The following is an 18,499-nucleotide window of genomic DNA, read 5'->3' as shown; positions in this document are numbered from 1 at the left end:
GCACCAGCAATGACACAGCAAAATGGCAGACCGCACACCATCATGCTGACAACAGTGTGAAACAAGGAGGTCACCTGAGTCTTTACCCTCTGGGATGGTGTTGTTTAGTATCTCCTTCTGCTTCTCCTCAGGCTCTGCAGGGAAAGCGGTGCAGCGGGGAGAGAGAGGGGGAAGAGAAAAACAGAAAACAATGAGGCGCTCCGAGAAATACTTTTCAGTCGAGAGGGGCTTGAAGAGCAAGCGAGAGGAAATCTGAGGGTACCAGAGATTGACAGGGAGAATAAAAAACACAGGCAGCAAGAAAACTGTTGACAATCTTCAAAAATTGCAGCATCTCCTCATTATCTGGCAGCAGCTGCTGCCACGCAGGAAACGGAGTTACTGTGTGTGTGTTTTTCACTGCTAATTGGCAGCCAGAGCTTCCCATTTTAACCAGCGGCTCGGGTGTAAGTGGCTGATAGCTGTCTGGCCTTCGTGTTGTTCTGCTGCCCTGAATAATTGATAAGTCAGTTATATTATTAGCCCTCAAAGACAAGATGCATCAACTGAATTATAACTGAGTGAAATGAAGGGGAGAAACGGCGCGGCGTGAAACGTCTCAGAGGCCTGTCTCGAGATGTCTCACGAGGACTCGTAACTTGCCAGAAATTGCATCCTGCTATCTCTGCTGATGTTGGGTTTAAACGACATTTCAGGGATGGAGAAACGGAAACGAGGATTCAAACTGCTGCTCGCAGCTTTCAGACAGGAAGTAAAGCTTTTCTTTGAGCTGGGATGAAACGTGCAGCATGTTAGTCTCACCCCAGCAGGCACCGATGAACATGCGCTGACGCGGGGCGGGGTTCGGGATGGCTCCGTTGTCGTGGATGAGGGCGGGGTCAAAGGTCACTCCATCCACGTAAAGGGTCACTGATGGGAACTGGACGCTGAGTGAAAGATGATGCCACTCGCTGTCACACACCTGTTGGAGGGAGATAACATGGAGTCAGCATGAGTGCATTATCTGGGTGGACTCTATATTTAAGTAAAAGTACAACTACAGCCATGGAAAAACACTGAAGCCCTACTACCCTGCAGAGTTTGCATGACTTCTCCTCTCATCAAACAGCTTCGTCCAGGTATTAGCATTAAAATGTATGTGAAACAACACTCTGAAGACAAAATTGTGTCCTATTATTGTTGTAGCTGGTTCAGGAAACAGTTTCAACTAATAAAAATAAAGTAATACTAATAATTTGTACAGTTTAGCTCAGTGGTTCTGAACAAAAAGCTTGGCATCGTTCAGGGTCACAAAATGGGGAAAGAACCGGAGTTATTATAGTTTTTATGTTCTTATTCATTTTTATTTTTATTTCTTTTGGACAGTTTAAATTAGTTTCCAGAGTGTGTTTGCTTATTTCAGTTTAGCTTTAGTTTAGATTTAGATTTTTATTAGTTTCTGCGTTGGTTTTAGTCTTTATTATTTATGATGTTATTTATAAGAAATGCCAGAGGTAAGGTTTAGGAAAATCAGTACAGATATTACAACACAAACATTAATCATTGAAAGCAGCTGACTCGCAGGCTCAGAGACATCCGAAACTGCAGTTTCTGATAACAAATTCTTCCAATACAACAAATACCAAAACTAAGGACATTTTTTCTATACTTTTAGTTTAGTTTAGTTTTCGCTTTAAGTTTTTATTTTAACTTTAGTTAAGCTAAATGTTTGGTCCACATCCAGCTTTACCTGTAATATCATAGACTGTATAAAAAGATGGGTGCACCCCGCTATGACATCACAAATGGTTTGAGAGGCCCTTTCTAAAACTTTAGTGCTGGTGTTGTGTTGGTTTTCTTGGATAAGAAGGAACCACATTTGGATGAGACGGTGGAGTGGTAAGTTTGAACCAGATCCATAGACTGCATGGGTTTAATACACAGACACATATACCTGCTATTTAGCGCTAAATAACAGACTAATAAAACCTCACTGACCAAAACCAGGAGCATGGACATCTTGAATTGTAGGTTATTATAAATAAATACACAACAAGACGTAACACTCGTCAGTTAATTCTATAAAATAATAATGCTTCAAAAGACACCAACAACACAAAAACAGCAGGGAGGTCCAGGGTGAGGCTTAGCAGCTACCAGCTGCAGCTGCAGCAACCTCGACCCTCATTTTAAGTCATGATTTAGTACAAAAGTTATAAAGAAATTCCCTTCTGTACAAGCTATGAAGGTTTTTAAAGCTGTAAGGTGAAGTTGGGCTAACATGGAGTCTGTGTGGTGTGACTCGTGTTTGGAGTCACGGCACTTGAGGAACTTCAGTTTCTTCTGGGGGGTTTTGGGTTGGTTCTATATTTTTAAGCCTTGGAGGTTGCCGCGTTGGTAGGAAATGAGTTAATGAAATCCGACTATGCAAATTTTCTTTCCCTTTGTGGCTGTTTTTGCCACTTATTGAATACTTTTTAAAATTCAAGTCAAAGTTTTGAGGTGAAATTTGCTTTTGGAACTTTTGACGGTCCAATCAAGTGACAAGTCCCCCTGACAAGACATTTCCTTTTGTAAGCTGCAAGTCAAAATTATAATCCAAATGATTCTAGTACTTGAGTATTTATATATATTTGTAAATATACTTTCCACCATGTGTGAATTCCTGTAGACATTTGCTGTGATAAACTTTCTTTATCAGTGATGTGAAACCTGAAGGAATACAGCACACAAATGACAGGGGAATTATAAAGGCAGAGGGAGTAGGAAAGAAAGACAGGGTAATAAGATATTGAGGTCCAGACAGGGGGATTTAACAAATCTTCTCTGTATCAGCTCAGCATCCTTTAATCCATGTGACTTCAATCTGTCTGAGACTGGTGGCTTCCGTCAAAACAAACCCCGATCACCCTCCACCACGTACACCAAACCGCAACCTCGCATGCATCCAGGTATGCAGGTGTGCCGAAAGACCTCGCTACTTGTATTCATGTATTCTGATGCATGCTGGACTTTTAACCTCACGGGTAGGTTTATGATGAAAGATATAGATTTAGAGCCGAGAAGTATGTTGTGATACATAAAAGGTTCGTGCAGCGACACAAACATCTTCATGTGCCTGGCCGAGACTGCGCGTTTCACCACGGTGCTGAAAATGGCAGAAGATGCAGTGTGATCAGAACAGAAAATGAGTTCCATTTTGTTCCATTTCCTTTTTACTGGGAACGAACTGCACAAAATAGTCCGAACAGAAATTGATTTTGTAAATACGGATGACGCACAGATCCTCTTCATGCATGAAACATTTAAATGATCTCGTTAGAGAAAGCCCGGGAGATGAAAGAAAAAGCCTTTTATCTAGATAAACAATAGGGTTGTCATTTCACTCGCTGTGCGTATATTCTCATCTGTAAAATAGCTGAATTTCTGACGAGGGACGGTTCAGATGTTTGACATGGCACAGACATAAAAAGTAACGACTGAATTTTCTTCAATTTCAGCTTAATTTCGAGCTTGAGATACAGAAGAAACTGTGCAGCCGACAGCATCGAAGCTGAGCGTTGCACCTTCCTTCAGTTACCTGCTCCAGTTTCCACAAGAACTTGACGGGGCGAGCGGCTGAGACGTCGGGCCAGTAGAAGAGGGAGAGGCGGCAGCCGTGGACGGAGAGGGAGTAATGGGAGAAGGAGTCATCTGTGGAGCAGGAGAGCAGAAAAACAGAAGATAATTGGTGCAGGCCTGTCAGAACTTCTTAAAATTATCCAGCGTTTCTTTGGGAGAATAAAGAAGAAATGGGAAGAATTACTGGTTTGCTGTGGTGTGGATTCGCCAGCCGGTGGAGCGGCCAGTGATTCTGACAGTAGACGGTGCTTCAAAATACGGATGTGACGGCAAATAAGCTATATTCAAAAACATGGATGCTTTATGCACATCCTCAACATGGTAGCACAGAAGATTTACAGTTGGGTCAATCATTTGTTGGTCAAATATCCAGTTTTTGTAGGTTTCCCTCTGCACTGTGGATTTTAAATCAATTAAGATGTGATTAAAGTGCAGACTTCCAGCTTTAATTAAAGGGATTTTGCAAGAATTTGCATTAAGTGTTGTTGGATGAAAATCCTTTGCAGTCTAGAACCCATGGACATCACTAAATTTTGCATTTCCTCCCTTGAGATGTTCGGCCAGATTTGGTTGCTGCTGTTTGTGGGTCTTTCTGCCTTTTGCCTTCAGTTGTTACAGTCTCTGGGTCTAAGAATCAAACTTTTGAGTTTTGTGTCTTTTTTAGATCATTTCCTGATTTGTTTCTCCGTATTTATGTTCCCAGGTTAAGGTTTCGCATCTAATTCTGTTCTTGGTTTCCGTTTATATTGTTTATATTGTTTATATTGTTCCTGTGTCTGGTCTAATCCAGCCTCTGTGTTTTGTCTTGTATCCCTTTGTGTCGAGTTAGTTATAATTCCTCAGTGTTTAGCCCTTTGTTCTTGGGTTCTGTTCTCATTTAAAGTTTGTTGTTTCCTGTCCCGTCTTGTTTTATTTATCGGCCTCGTCTGTGTTCCCTGTGCTTTGTCGAGTTTTCCTCTGCGATTCGGTGTGTAGTATTTTCCCGTTTTATTTTGTTAGTCCTTGGTCTCCTGTGCCCTGTGTCTAGCTTTACTTCCCGTGTTTCGTTATCCCTGATTTGTTCCTGCTGTGTCTCCCATTTGTTTACCCTTAACCTAATTGCCTTGTGTTTAAATTGTCCGTGTCTTCCTCCTGGTCCTTTTGTGATATCACATTTTGTGATTCTGAAAAGCTTTTAGAGTTCACGTCTGCCTCTCGAGTCCTTCATACTGGGTCCAAAACCTGCCTCCTGCACAGTATTAGGTGACATCAGTAAATCAAAAACATGCTCTGATGAAGAATATCAACTCATTGATATTCTTCAATAAATTGGTCATTGATGAATATAACATTTCTTTGCTTTGAGAAACTCTTAAGTTGCTTTTGCAGTTTGCTTTGGGTCATTATCCATTTGCACTGTGAAGTGCTGTCTGATTAGTTTTGCAGTCTGAATCTAAACAGAGCGTGTACACTTGATAATTCATCCAGCTACTTCTATCTGTGGTCACATCATCAATAAACACTAGCTGCACGATTCCACTAGCTGCCACGGATGCTCAGTCGCCTCCACCATGTTTAACAGATGATGCTTCAGCTCATGAGCTGTTTTACCGTCATTCTGCTACAATTTCATCTTGATGTAATCTGGCCAACGAGATTTTTTTCAGGCTCTTTTACATGTTTTCTGGGAAAGTCTCACCTGGCCTTCTCGTTCTTTTACCAGTGGTTTGCAGCTTGTATTTACATTCATGAAGGTTTCTCTTGGTTGTAGACCTTGACACTGATACAGATACCTCTTTGAGAGTTTTCATGGCTTGGTTGTTCTTCTTAACCATGAAAAAAAAAATATTGTCATCATCCACTTTCATTGGCTTCTGTGGTCTTTCAAGCCTTAGTATTTAATAACGTGTCAAATTGTCGATTTCGTCACTCCTAAGGTTTATTTAATCTCTCTGATTTATTTTGGCTTTTCAGCCCAGTGATGGCCTCCCTTCCTTGTACTGATATGTCTTTTTGCATCTTATATTTAAAAATACAGTCAAAAGCTATAAAATACAAGTTAAATGCTTTGAATCAACTTCAGACATTATGTCTGCTTCATTTATTATGAAGTTACAGGCAAACAGGCCTCACCTAGCCGTGAAACAGCTCATCAGTCAATTATCCAATGATTTTAGAGCCTCTGAAAACAGGGCACCGTGTGTAAAGAAGCTGTAAAGAGTTAATGTAATACTTTTGTTAAACCCCTTGAATTTAAGCTGAAAGTCTTCACTTTATTTGTCACAAATGTACAGAGTGTCTTTGTCCAACCTATTATGGATCTAACTGTATACAATAATTAGCATATTAATTCTTGAGTAAAACACAAACACATTTATTGAACTTGGTCTTTAACAACAGACAAAAAAAATGTATAATTTCATCCTTGAGTCAAAGTGAATTTTTGTGCCAAATTCCCTCAAACACTGCTAAGACATCACGCTCACGAGAGTGGGACACACGGACAGGCGGACGAGGTGAAAAGAGAAAGCACCAGCCAGCTCCTGCTGCTGGTGCAGAGGCACAACGTGAGTTTACATTCAATCTGAAACTCCACCGTGTTTTTCTCACCTGTGAATTTTATCAAAAAGGAAAGCTTGCTGAAAACTGCACCCATACAATGCTGAAAATATTCACATTACCCATAATATTGTTCCTGGCACAATTACAGTGTTTTACTCTTCTTCTGTTTTCCACTTGGCTGCACAAGCAGAGCAGCTGGAGGTTAAGTGCCTCTCTCAAGAGCACCTTGATAGTAGCTTTAAACAGTTTTTTTTCAGGGCATGATTTTCCCCGAAGCTCACGTGGTAAAATGGTACCCTCTAAGGGTTTAGATGACTGAGGAGTGGATAGAAAAGTGAAGAAGCAAAACCGTTTATAACCACAACATCACTCGTAGTCCGAAAGGCTAAATTAATGTGCGAGGGACAGAGCTTACCATTCCTGACGGTGCTGCAGACAATAGTCTCCTCCTCCTTGCGACTTCCTCTGGTTTGCGTGGTTGCAGGCTGGATGTTGGCACCACCTCTGCGCATCCACAGCTGGAGGGTGAAGTGGTCTCCGGATAGCGCGGACACAACCGAGTCGGGCACGACAGCGACGTGGTTGGAGCCGTTGAAGGAGAAGATCAGAGATGAGTCGGAAGACGGGAGAGTGGGCAGCGCTGAAGTCCAGTTAGCGGCAGGAGACGGAGGTGGGAGCAGGTCGACTTCGCCCCTGACAGCACCTGATACAAAAAAGAGAGGCGATACGAATAAAGGATCTGACGTCAAAAGGTTAACATGTTTCCAGTCATAAACCTGAACCCACCACACAGACGTCGCACAGATCTGTCGGAGTAGCTGTCTCTGTCACAGCCTTTCCCAATGTGGCCGGTCTGGAGCTCTACGGTGGCCTGGATGTTCCACACGGTCTCTTCACAGGTCTCCAAATGCAGGCTGGGGAACAGAGGGATGCTGCCTGACCCAGGGGTGTACTCCACACGCTTGGTCCATCCTGAAGAAAAACAAAAGTATCAATACCCGCTTCACCTTTAACATCTGAGCCCTTCAGACCTTTTCTACACTCCTTTAACATCAAACGCAGACGACTCGGACATTAAATGGTCTCGAACCACCGAGCTCCCCTAGCACAAAGTCTGCCTGGTGTCTGATTGCGGCCATGTGAGATTTACCACGGGTAATTTGTGGAGTGATTTCCCAGCGAGGGAGTGGGCGTCATGTCTCGGCTAAACCACGATAGTGAGAACAAATCTGACGCAAACATTCCCCTGCTGTGTGATACATGTGAGAGAAGGCAACCTCAGACAATATCCCAACTTGAGCCTCCAGTTTTTCCCACTGTTCATGACTGAAAACTGCTTTGGAGTCAACTACCTTTATCTTTAAAAGATGTCAAAGCTGACCGACTCCAGCATGCTAAAAAGGGGAAGGTGTGTTAAAATTATACAGCCTATCTCTCCCTAATGTCCTCCTTCACTACATCCATGAACCTCCTCTATGGACCTCCTCTTTTAAACAGGAAATCTACTGTCTGAAAAATCTGTGTGATCTAAAAATATACTGTCACAGTTTAATTATGCAGTTACCTTCCCTTGATATTACTAAGATTCAACACCACCTCTTTAAAACACAGTTCTTTTGATCTAAACATGCAAAGGTGATTCATCCAAGTGGCAGCCCACACACTTTCTAAATCAAAGTGAAAGTTTCATCCCCCCCCATCACCACAAAAAAAGGAAAAGATTAAACAACTAAAGCGCACGTATGTGTAAAGTCCCATCGGCCTTGTTCTGGGATCACAAAAAGAGAAGTGCGTGTGAAAAATTACCGATCCAGCCGGGTTTGCAGGACGGCTTGACCGTGACAACAACCTGAGCGTCAGCCTGAGCGCGGTTCTTTCCACAGTCGAAGGCTGTCACCCAGAAGGTGTGAACGCGCTGCCGCTTTGAATCCAACGGCTCTGTGTTCTTAATGTTTCCTAGGAGACACAGAAAAATAATGAAACAAAAAATAAACCGGGGGAAAAAAATAGAACATTAGTCACCCAACGACAAGGTTTTTGCATAACTGAAGCTCGGGTCAAATAAAGACCCATTGATAAAACCGGCACATTCGCAATAGCAGAGCCACTGCCCTGTTAAACGCGCCATGCTCGGTGATATGAAAGTGAGGACAGATTGCACACAACAGGATAAAAAACTGAAGGGTTTTCCTGTTTTTAGAGATAAAGATGAATAAACAGCGAGTATCCGTGATAGGCTGACAGCACTCAGCATGCCAGCTGACAAACAATGGGAAGGAAAGAAGATGGTGTGACATGGTGAGAGGGAAAAACAGAGGGATGAAAGAGATAGCGGTAGAAACAGAGGCAGAATAGCCAAAGTGAAACAGAAAATAGACAATAAACAGCCCACAGCGTTTTAGCAAAGCTGGAACAAAAGGTTGAGGTGCTGTTGTATCAGTCTGACCCCTAAAGAAAGGAACCGCTCATCCTCGGCAAAGCCCTCCAAGTCTGGGACATTTCTGCACAGTCATACCAAAACAGGGTCCTTCTCAGTTGCTGTGACTCTCTGTTAAACAGCTGCAGTTGATCCCAAACCAACCAGTCAAGGGATTCAGTTTAAAGCTCCAATATTCATTCGTTTTCAAGGTTTTCATTGTTGTTCTAAACAGACTGTTTGGAGTTTTAAATCAAACAGAGACGAGAGGCGGCACACAGCACGCATTCGACCGCAGGGCAGCAGATATAGATGTGAAGGAGACCGTGCTCTTTGTGGGATCATTTTACATGTAAATGTGACCAAAATCACAAGACAGCTGTTGTTTTCATCTTATTTTTTTTTAATTTATGTGTATAGTGATTTTGTCGGAGGACCTCGTGGTTATAAAATCAGGATTTTAGCAATGCAGAGTGGCAACATATGGCTTGTTAACAATGAAGTCTTAATAGGCCACATTTGTGTCACTTTTCATAGTCTTTTCACTAACTAACAGCAGAAACAGGAAAAGTATGTGGATGAGATCAGCTTAATGTGAATTCATCCGTATTAAAACACACTATATGTGAGCAGAGGAAGAAACAAACAGATGTGACCGATGGCAATGAAGCACAAAAAGCAACATGGAAACACAACAAGCTCTTGCTTTTTGGCCAAATCTGCGCCAAAGTTTGCACGCCTTCTCATGTCATCCCTCCACATTACAGCTTGGGCATAGCGATGGAGCATAATTAGGTCCCACACCTGAGGAGGAAAAACATCTAATGGCTCTCTCTTAGCTTTGTTTTGCGTGAAGGTGCCTCCTCCTCGCAAAAACTGATAAATGTGTAAATGCTTCTGTGCAGCGGGACGGTCTACCAACAAGATAAAAAATATATTTTTAATAAGCTGTCAAACCAAAAATATGAGCCTTGCTCTCTGCAGACCAAAGTTCATAACACTGGCAATAATACATGGGGCATCAACACCAAGAATGAGAAAGCTTTGGGACTCTGATACTTGAAATGCCTACATGTTCAGCATTTTATCACTAAAATACAAACAAATATCAGTTTTAGGTTCCTGTATTTCTGTAAGTTAACACAGCAGCAACAACACATCAGCTTGTTAACATATAACTAACCTTCACAGGGTAGTCAAATAATCCTAATATAACATTTCTGGCTACAGAAAGGCACTTTGTCAGGATTCAAAGCTCCAGTTAGTGAGTATGGTTTGTAGTCTGCGTTCTTATGAATCAAAGCTAAAGGTAACATCAGCCAGATTAACTGCACAGCCTACCAAGGAGAACAAATCAGTGCCTCCAACCCAACTCCCTGAAAATCAGCTCATTCTTTTTTGTATAACAGTTTTAGTTTATTTAATAAAGTCATCTGAAATTTGACATTTATATTCTGATTATTTTTAACTTTCAGGGCCTCAGAGCACATATGACAGTGTTGAAATTGTTATTGTTTCCAGCATTTCCAAGCTTTATTTACTGAAAAAGTGCAGGAGAAGGTCACATGACATCCTTGGAGCCGAAAATAACCTTTAAGCTCTGTTTAAAAAATGAAAACTAAATCAGTTTTACACCCAGTTCAAGAAGACAAAATCTTGTTTTTGTTCAGAACGATTTTATCTACAGCCAGATTCAGGCATCAGTTTTATGTCACAGTTCAAAAAGCAAAACTCCAATTTAACACCAATTTATTGTCTATGACAGAGACTAATAAGCACTGGTACCCTCCATGTTTGCGAAGTGAATTCTGGTCAAAACCAGGTCTCATTTTAATCTGCAGTTTGAAAACAGCCTCATGTTCTAGCAGTGATTTATTTGAGTTTATGGATAATTAGAGCAACATTAAATATCCACAGGTCAAATTTATCAACTTATTAAATATTCACTTTAAGCGATGATCAGTTTTGTACTGCAGCAAATTTCTTTTTAATTAATCCAAAAAGTCCGTGGGTTTCATTATTTATTTTGCAGAATATGTGCCCACTGGATTACAGTTTGCTTGTTTTTGGTGCTGTCGATTTGCTAAATATCAAGTTTTACTATTCAAATTAACATTAGGCTACACGTCTGTTTATTAGTTTCATCATTTTTTTGTTTAAGATTATAATTAAAACATGAGAAAGGTATTTTAAAACTCACGGACAAACCTTTATTACACAGCAGCAGTTTGCCCCAAAGTGGCACAACAGCCAAACAAATGATGGCGAAGGGAATTTAAATGCTTCTTCTTCCCCTCTACAGTATTGTCGTCTGTATAGAGATGGTTAATTGCTTGTATTGTGTATTTGCTTAAGATATTATTTTAACAACAATGCAGAGAAAGTTTATTTAAACAGTTCCTGAGATGACATGTTAGCACTTAGCAGTTAGCACAAGGGCTTAAATATGAGTTATTTTTATTAGTAGTGCCATTATACAGAAATTACATGTGAAATATAAAAAAGTGCAATTACACAGTAAACATTACTTTTAGAACGGATTAATATAGCTGATCTGAACACTGTTACATTGTCTGAGTACAGGATATGGTACACTGAGCAAATAAACTAGACTCAGTATCATTTTCAGCAATACTCAGATCAACAAAGCAATGATTTCATGAGGTATATTTGATATAATTCAGTGGTTTGAAAGGCTTCCCGCTGACATTTGTGTAACTGAATCCACGACACAAGTAAGGTTGGAAAACTGCAAACTGCTCCTTTAAATCATTGCGATCACACTGCAGTGTTGCATAAACTATTAAACAAAGTGTTTTATGTTTCGGGGAGATGAAGTTATCTTCTGCTGAGAAGCAGCGTTAGATAAGGGCTTCGTATTTATAGAAACACAGAAAGGAAAATAAAATGTCTTCTATCAGAAAAAAGGGTTTCTCTCTTTCTCCTAATGCGTCCTGTTAAATGTGTTACTTTGTCAGCTGTGTAATGTGTGCTTTTTGCGTCATAAATCTTTTAAATGCTGGCTGAACAATAAAAATGTTGGGGTACATTTCTAGGGAGGAAAATCTTACAACAATCTTACATCTTACTTAAGGATGTTGAATAGCTGTAAATTCAGTGTAACGTGGATTTATGTTGAAAACATATGTATCATGCACAGGAAATCCATTATCAAACTTAAACTTTACATTTTTCAATCAGTTTAACAGAAAACCTCCAAACTCCCAGGTAACAGATTTGAGAACATTCAAACTCAGTTGTTTTTTAAATCTATATCATAAAATAATGATCTCAATGTTTATTTCCATTTAAATATTTCCCAAATCATTAGCACTTAAGCTAATGAATGGATGTTGTGGAAACAACTCGATAATTAGGCAAAAATAGTTGATATAAAGAGTACCTGTGAATCGCTCTTATATGGGATCACCTCTGAGGATTTTGTCATCAAAACATATGTAATCCACTGGGACACTGAGTCCGCAGGTGTCTGGAGTACATTACGAGTTGAAGTTAGGAAAAGTTGCTTGAGCGAGGGAATAATAGTTGCACTTGCCTGATTCATAATTTAAGGGGAAAGGTCTTTTGACTGCTGAGGTCTGTGCTTTTCTCTTTTTGACGTCAAACAGGGACAGTAAATTTGGAGGCTCACTTCCTGATCTCTGCAGAAAGAAAAGAAGCGAGCATGCGATCTTTCTTCACAGTTTTGGGGTTATACAAACCCAAATATACTCAAAAATACAAAAAAATAGGTGGATTTTGCACAATAAGCCCCCTTTAAGCCGAACAGCTGTTGCGATGTTGATGCAGAGACAGAACAATCGTCCGCCCACACAAAGTCTATTTTAACATCTTTTGGTTTCTACCTGAGAGGCGAAGAATCATAAGTGCCTGCAAATCTTTTCACTCTGTCGCTATGCAGCAGCGTCTGGTGTGTATGTTTTTCATGTATTGAGGACATCCGGAGTTTAGCGGCTGAATACTGATCCGAATATTGAATTTCGTTATTCTATTTGCAACCAAGGCCACCCAAGAAAGAGAGAAAATAAGGAAATAATATGGTGACTGGTGGGCATATTGTATTTGTGTTGGAATCAAAGGGGAAATATGGATTAGTCTATGAGGCTCTAATTTGCAAAATGAGATTCATCTCACCGTCGTTGTCAATAGCAAAGGGCACATTGGGAGTGATGATGTCATAGAAGCAAATCTGGCTGTACTGCGGGGAGCAGTCGGCATCCAGAGCCTCCACGCGTACGATTCGGTCAAACAGACGCCCTTCTGAGACCGAGGCCTCGTAGCGGCGCTCAACAAACACGGGGGAGAACTCGTTGACGTCGTTTACACGAACGTGCACGGTGGCCCTGAGGGAAGCAGGAGCGGGAAGACAAACACAAGCAGGGAGATTACTGGAACAACAGAAAGCAGTACTGGATGCACAGTTTTTACAATGCATAGCTAGAAGAGCCTCAAACACTGACTTTGATTATTGCTTAAAGGATTAAAAATCTGTCTAAATTAGGGGGAGGGGTCTAACTTGTGGGATTTCTTGCTGTTGACTCCATCAGGTCCCTCTCCGCAGTCGTAGGCCTGGATGGTGAAGCTATGCTCCCGCTGGCTCTCACAGTCCAGCGGCTCCTTGGACCGAACCAGACCCTCACCGGTGGAGCGGTCCAGGACCACAGCTTCAAACTGGACTGAACCGGATCCCGAGGGGCCATTATGGACCCGGAAGCCACAAATTTCACCTGGGTGAGGGAAAGGGGGGCGGTGACAGATAGTAGAATCAATGAAATTATACTGCAGTCTTTATTAAAAAGAAAAAAAGCATTGTCTGAATTGGGAACTCTACACTAATGCGAGGTTACATCACTAAACACAGCGGCTTTGCATTGGCTTTGCTTTGATTGATGAGCATTGATTGGTTAAGCTTTACTCGTTATCTTTAAAGCACTCCACGCTGTGACTCCATCATACGTTTCTAAGTGTTTGTGAACTATATTCCTCCACAGTACACCTGAGATCCTGCAGCACAGTTCTGCTGCAAATCCCCTGGTCCGGTCTAGACTAAAAATGAAGGAGATCGTGGCGTCTCTGATCTCTGAAAAAAGCTTCACTGTTCAAATGTATCTTCCCAGCTTTGAATCTCTGCTAAAAACTGTGCACATCTCCTTCAATCAAACAGTTATTTTAATGTTTTCAGCAGCAAAAATTAAATTTAATCAACCCACTGTCAAGTTTAAATAAGTTATACTGTATAAATTAGGACAAACAGATCACACGTGATCCACAGTGGGAAGGGAAATGTCCCGCAGTGCTACACTATTGAACCAACTGTGACAATTTATTGTAATATTCAGCAGATTGTAGGTCACATCATCTATCCTTACACCAGAAATGTGCCGATAACTATCTAGATATTGCTTTAAGTGGCACTTTATCTCACGCCAAAAGTCATGATCAGAATAGAATGAAACAGATTGCAGCTGCGACTCAAAATGAAGCGGATCTTCCCTGGCTGACATAAGTCGAAGGTTCGTGCACAAACAGCTAATTTCCTCTTCATTCTTGACACGGGTCCAATAAATTTCAGGGAGCCCCCGAGTAATTTAAGTTGATCTTTTATAATTTGACTGAACATAGTTATTTCCAGGTCTGCAAGTGCAAACACGATAACCTCATTTCATCAGGCTGCAGAGGCAGAGCGCCGCTGACTGCTCCTGCAACGAAGGGTTGAATTACACTATGATGGTCTAAAAATAGTGGACTCCGTGACTGAATACATTGCTTTTAATATAGAGACCGTCTGTTGGGAAATATGGCTGGAAATGGCAGCAGTCTGACATCTCGAAGTGAAAAATGAGCACTCGTGTTTACTAGTAAAAGTTCAAGTACGCAAACTGACATGAATAAACCTCCAACTGGCCTCAGAGCTGCAGCATCAATCTGTCCATAAAATTAAAGTCACATCATTTCCAATTTGACCCAGTGAGATGATTTCGGTTCGGCTACTCGAGCAGATGATTTGACCTATTTTACCGCAGGCTTCACATCAAAAATGTTCGCATCAACTTTATGCTCTTCCATGCTTCTTATTGCAGTTGGTGTTACCGGCGTAGTGAAGTGGAGCATCTTTGTCGAGGGCAAAGAGAGGGGGATTGAGCAGCACGGTGTTGTCGTTCTCCATGACAATCCCCTGGTACTCTGTCTCGATCCATGGCTTGTGCTTATTGGCTAAACGGCACAGAGAGGAGGCTTTGGGTTAAATGGAGCAATTAGAAGGAACCAATGCATCTATTTTTAACTCTTCATTATGGGTGAGGACACGGTGAGAGTGTGCACGAGTGGGAAAAATACACAATGGACGTGAGACAGTCTGAGCACGTTCACAATCTCACAGTTCGCCCCCCCCAACCCCCTCTTTTCTTCTCCATCATGGACCACCTGCCCTTGTTCATGTCAAGCACCACTCTGCACACCTTCCTGTCTGACAGTGTAATTAAAGCCAGTCAGATTTTCTCCCTAACACACACCCACACACAGAAATATACTTCTCATATCAATCACCTAAACTGACCTGCCACAGGCGCCTCACAAAAAAAACAGAGTCAGAATCAAATGCCTCAGGTTTACTCTGAATTTAACCTTTAATTGCAAATTAATTATTCATCCTGGTGCTGAATGTTCTGTGCTGAGTGATCAAAGGGCGAGTTAATGAGCCAGAAGGATGACGATTTTACACTCCAGCAAAGAGCAAAAACAAAAGCCGGAGTGCCCTCCCTCTGTTGTCCTCAATCTCTTAACACAGAGTCTGAAATCAGACACAGGCACAGGACTTTTGTTTGGCAATCACTTTGTTGTCTTCACAGTGAGTTTTCTCCATAAAGTCTGACTGGAACTAATTTTGCTGTCTCGTCTGAGAGAGGAGAGGGAACAGAGGAAAAATGCTCCTGGTTCTGAATCTGATCGCACCGCTCTCCCTTCAGAGACGGCGCCAGAGTGTCGTGTGAAAGTTTTCTGAGTCTAATACCAGTAAGATATGAGAGTTTTAGCACAAACACAAGATGCTTTTTATTGTCGAACTAGCTTAAAAACACTGAAGAAGGTATTTCCATTTTACTTGCTATTACACTTAAAAAAAGCACGCCGTAATGTATTTTTCATTTAAGCCCGTCACGCTCCGTTGCTGTATCTGAAAATGAGCTCGGACTCACCAGCTGTAATGGGTTTTCGGTTAAAACTAAATTTGCTTATGAGGTTTTGTTGTGCTTTAATGAAACTGCAGGCAAAGACGTGACTAAAAACAGACTATTTTTAAAAAGATATGCCCGTTTCTGCCAAACCCCTTCATCTTCGGGTGTGACATTATGCTGCTTTGTCTTGAATGTTTTTGCAGTTAAGTAGTTAATAATTAATCCACATATCAAGAAATTAATCAAGAAATTAGGCAGATTATGTGACAATGAAAGTATTATTAATTGCAGCGATAGCTACATATGCTTTAATAGAAGGGTTTTTTTTATTTATTTTTACATTTTCACAAATGTCCAAATTATATATGCATGCTTTAATTATTTAATATGACATAAAAGAAAAATTACTGAGCAAAAAAGAAGTAAGGAGCACAAATGTGAGCATGCCAGACAGTTTGTAACACCAACTGGTTCAAACCAATTTTAGCTGGCACCAAACACATACTGAGGTTTAATACCCAGCCCTAATCAAAGACATTCATCCTCTCCTCCTCCTCCTCTGTTTCCATGGTCCTCTGGTGTGAGTCTCTTTTTTGGTCATTTATCTCCTGCCCTCTGTCCCCTCCGCTGATCCCCCCTCCCTCCCCTGCCCTGCCCTGCTATAGCATTAATCTGAGCATCAGGCCTGTGGATTACATCCCGGATTACAGATTGAGAGGCAGCTCACTCCATCTCTCTTCCTTCTCTGTGTCCCCTGGCACTCCTCCCCTCTCTGTCACTCTATCGCTCCACAACATTTACCCACCCCTCCTCACCGACACACACAAATAGCCCAGTATCTCACACTTTTCCTCTTCTCTTTTCCCTCATGTCACCTGATCTCACGTACCACCTCTCTACACCCCCCACCCCCCGCTTAGCAGCATGGATCTTTTCGGCACGTCCTCTCCTGTCACAGCTCCTTCTCCTCTTTCTCTCCTAACACCCCCCTCCCACCCCCCACCTCTCTGACACTCCATCTCCTTCAATCTCCTCGTCTTCCCTGCGTCTCCGCTCCTCTACCTTCTCCTCTGACATTCTCCCTCCACGCCGCCCGTTTCATCCGCCTTTCCTTCAACACGAATATCACAGGAACAATGATGCTGAAGCAGAGTCATGCTTCTCCAGAATGATAAATCTGCTATAGACGGGGGAAACAGATTTATCATTTTCTCAGAGTCACACCACAGGCGACACAGACACACCGGGTCATGAACATGTATGAGGGCTCAGACGTGCTGCTGAACGAGCGAGGCGTCGAAGCTGTAAATAAAGGAACAGTTCGGGCCAAAACAGCCACGGTCCTGCCTCAAAACCATCATCTCAATACTTCACAATTAAACAGTCAAAAGGATGAGGAACTGACCTTTGTTGCCAATGGCAACCGAAGTCAAGCAAAGGAGGAGGAAGGAGAGAAAATTCATTCTGTCCATCTGAGGGAGCAAAGGAAAAAAAAAGGAGGGGGGGAGAGGGGCAACAGGGTGGGGTGAGGAGAGAGGGGGAGGAATACAGTACATGCATCAACAACTGATCAGCAGTGAGAGGAGACAGGAACAGTAACAAGACAGAGAGACAGATCAGGCCTATCAGCTGGTGCTGCCTGTGTGTGTGCAAAAACATCACTGTGCAAGAGTCACGTATGTAAGACCTACACAGCAAAAAAAAGAGGCTACACAAGGAGGAACATGAACGATCGAGAAGCTGTTCACCATCACGAGAGTGGCATGGTTTCAGCTCGAGAGCCCAGGATAGCCTGTGGATCACATGCATACCTGCTCAGGAGTGTGTGTCAGGAGAAAAGGTGGCGTGTGTGTGTGTGTGGCAGTGTGGGTGTTTTCCCAGGTTTTCATTGTGGATTGTTGGAGCTGAAAAACCCTCAAGGACTCATTCTTCAGATGTGGCTGCAGCTGCATTTTTCCCCCCTAACCTAACCTGATATAACAAACCTCTATTATTTTTTCACCTTCACTGCTGCAGTCCTCGAAAAGCTACAGGACAGCACAGATGAACCCCCCCCCCCCCCAAAAAAAAAGAAGAAGGAGGAAATATATCAGAGAAGAGTCAATCTGGTCACAGGTTGTTCAAGGCTAGACACACAAACACACACGTTCAGGAGCAGAAACATGCGACTATGCGACAATTTGCAGCCGATTTATATCACAGCCTGCCTGCACTGACACACATTACCACACAGCTCCGGGTACATGGCTGCCTATAGCCGTGTTCAGACATCGCATCGGGAGCCCGAGCAGAATGTCGCAGAAATGAAGGTCTGCTTGAGCAGAAACTTGCAGGTCTGACATTACCGTGCTGAGTGCGGTGATGCTCCTGGTTGGTACCCTGCCTCTACGCTCGCAGCATCCGCCTCTCACGCCCCTGCCGCTCGGCACAGCACGGCAATCCCCCCGCAGGCTGCAAACGACCCAATCCTCCAGGTGGAGACGCACACAGGCGGATGCTCTCAACAACCCAAGACCCGGACAGGAGGGTTTATCTCCCAGGCTGTGTGATGAGATGCGAGGAGGATGAAGACACCGACGGATGCCCTTGTTTTTTTTTTTTTGTTTTTTTTCCGGCTCTACGGAGGAGGAACGGGACCAAAAAAAAAAGACGGCAGGAATATTACGCTGACGTCCCCTCCCTCTCGGCGTTTCTTAACCCGCCCACACTGCGTCCTTCTCCCTCTCCATCTCTCTCTCTCCGGCCCCCA

General features: G+C 42.4%; 1 protein-coding gene across 2 annotated transcripts in view; it reads right to left on the bottom strand.

Annotated features, from left to right (window-relative positions):
• clstn3 (calsyntenin 3) overlaps positions 1 to 18,460 on the bottom strand; it is a 30,728-nt gene extending 12,268 nt beyond the window's left edge. Inside the window, exons 1-11 of one of the 2 annotated variants that reach the window (XM_031744172.2) lie at positions 18,096 to 18,460; positions 17,156 to 17,222; positions 14,669 to 14,791; positions 13,095 to 13,305; positions 12,713 to 12,921; positions 7,948 to 8,097; positions 6,928 to 7,113; positions 6,557 to 6,844; positions 3,560 to 3,672; positions 802 to 961; positions 75 to 134 (exon numbers count right to left, since the gene is read on the bottom strand). In XM_031744172.2, the coding sequence (XP_031600032.1) occupies positions 75 to 134; positions 802 to 961; positions 3,560 to 3,672; positions 6,557 to 6,844; positions 6,928 to 7,113; positions 7,948 to 8,097; positions 12,713 to 12,921; positions 13,095 to 13,305; positions 14,669 to 14,791; positions 17,156 to 17,222 (1,567 nt within the window). In that variant the 5' untranslated portion in view covers positions 18,096 to 18,460. The remainder of the gene's footprint in view (positions 1 to 74; positions 135 to 801; positions 962 to 3,559; positions 3,673 to 6,556; positions 6,845 to 6,927; positions 7,114 to 7,947; positions 8,098 to 12,712; positions 12,922 to 13,094; positions 13,306 to 14,668; positions 14,792 to 17,155; positions 17,223 to 18,095) is intronic. The other variant, XM_031744173.2, reaches the window with a different exon arrangement.
• Between the last annotated feature and the right edge of the window lie 39 nt (positions 18,461 to 18,499).

Source organism: Oreochromis aureus, linkage group 11, assembly GCF_013358895.1.
Source record: "Oreochromis aureus strain Israel breed Guangdong linkage group 11, ZZ_aureus, whole genome shotgun sequence".
NCBI classification, from domain to species: Eukaryota; Metazoa; Chordata; class Actinopteri; order Cichliformes; family Cichlidae; genus Oreochromis; species Oreochromis aureus.
This window is presented reverse-complemented; position numbering and strand designations above follow the sequence as displayed.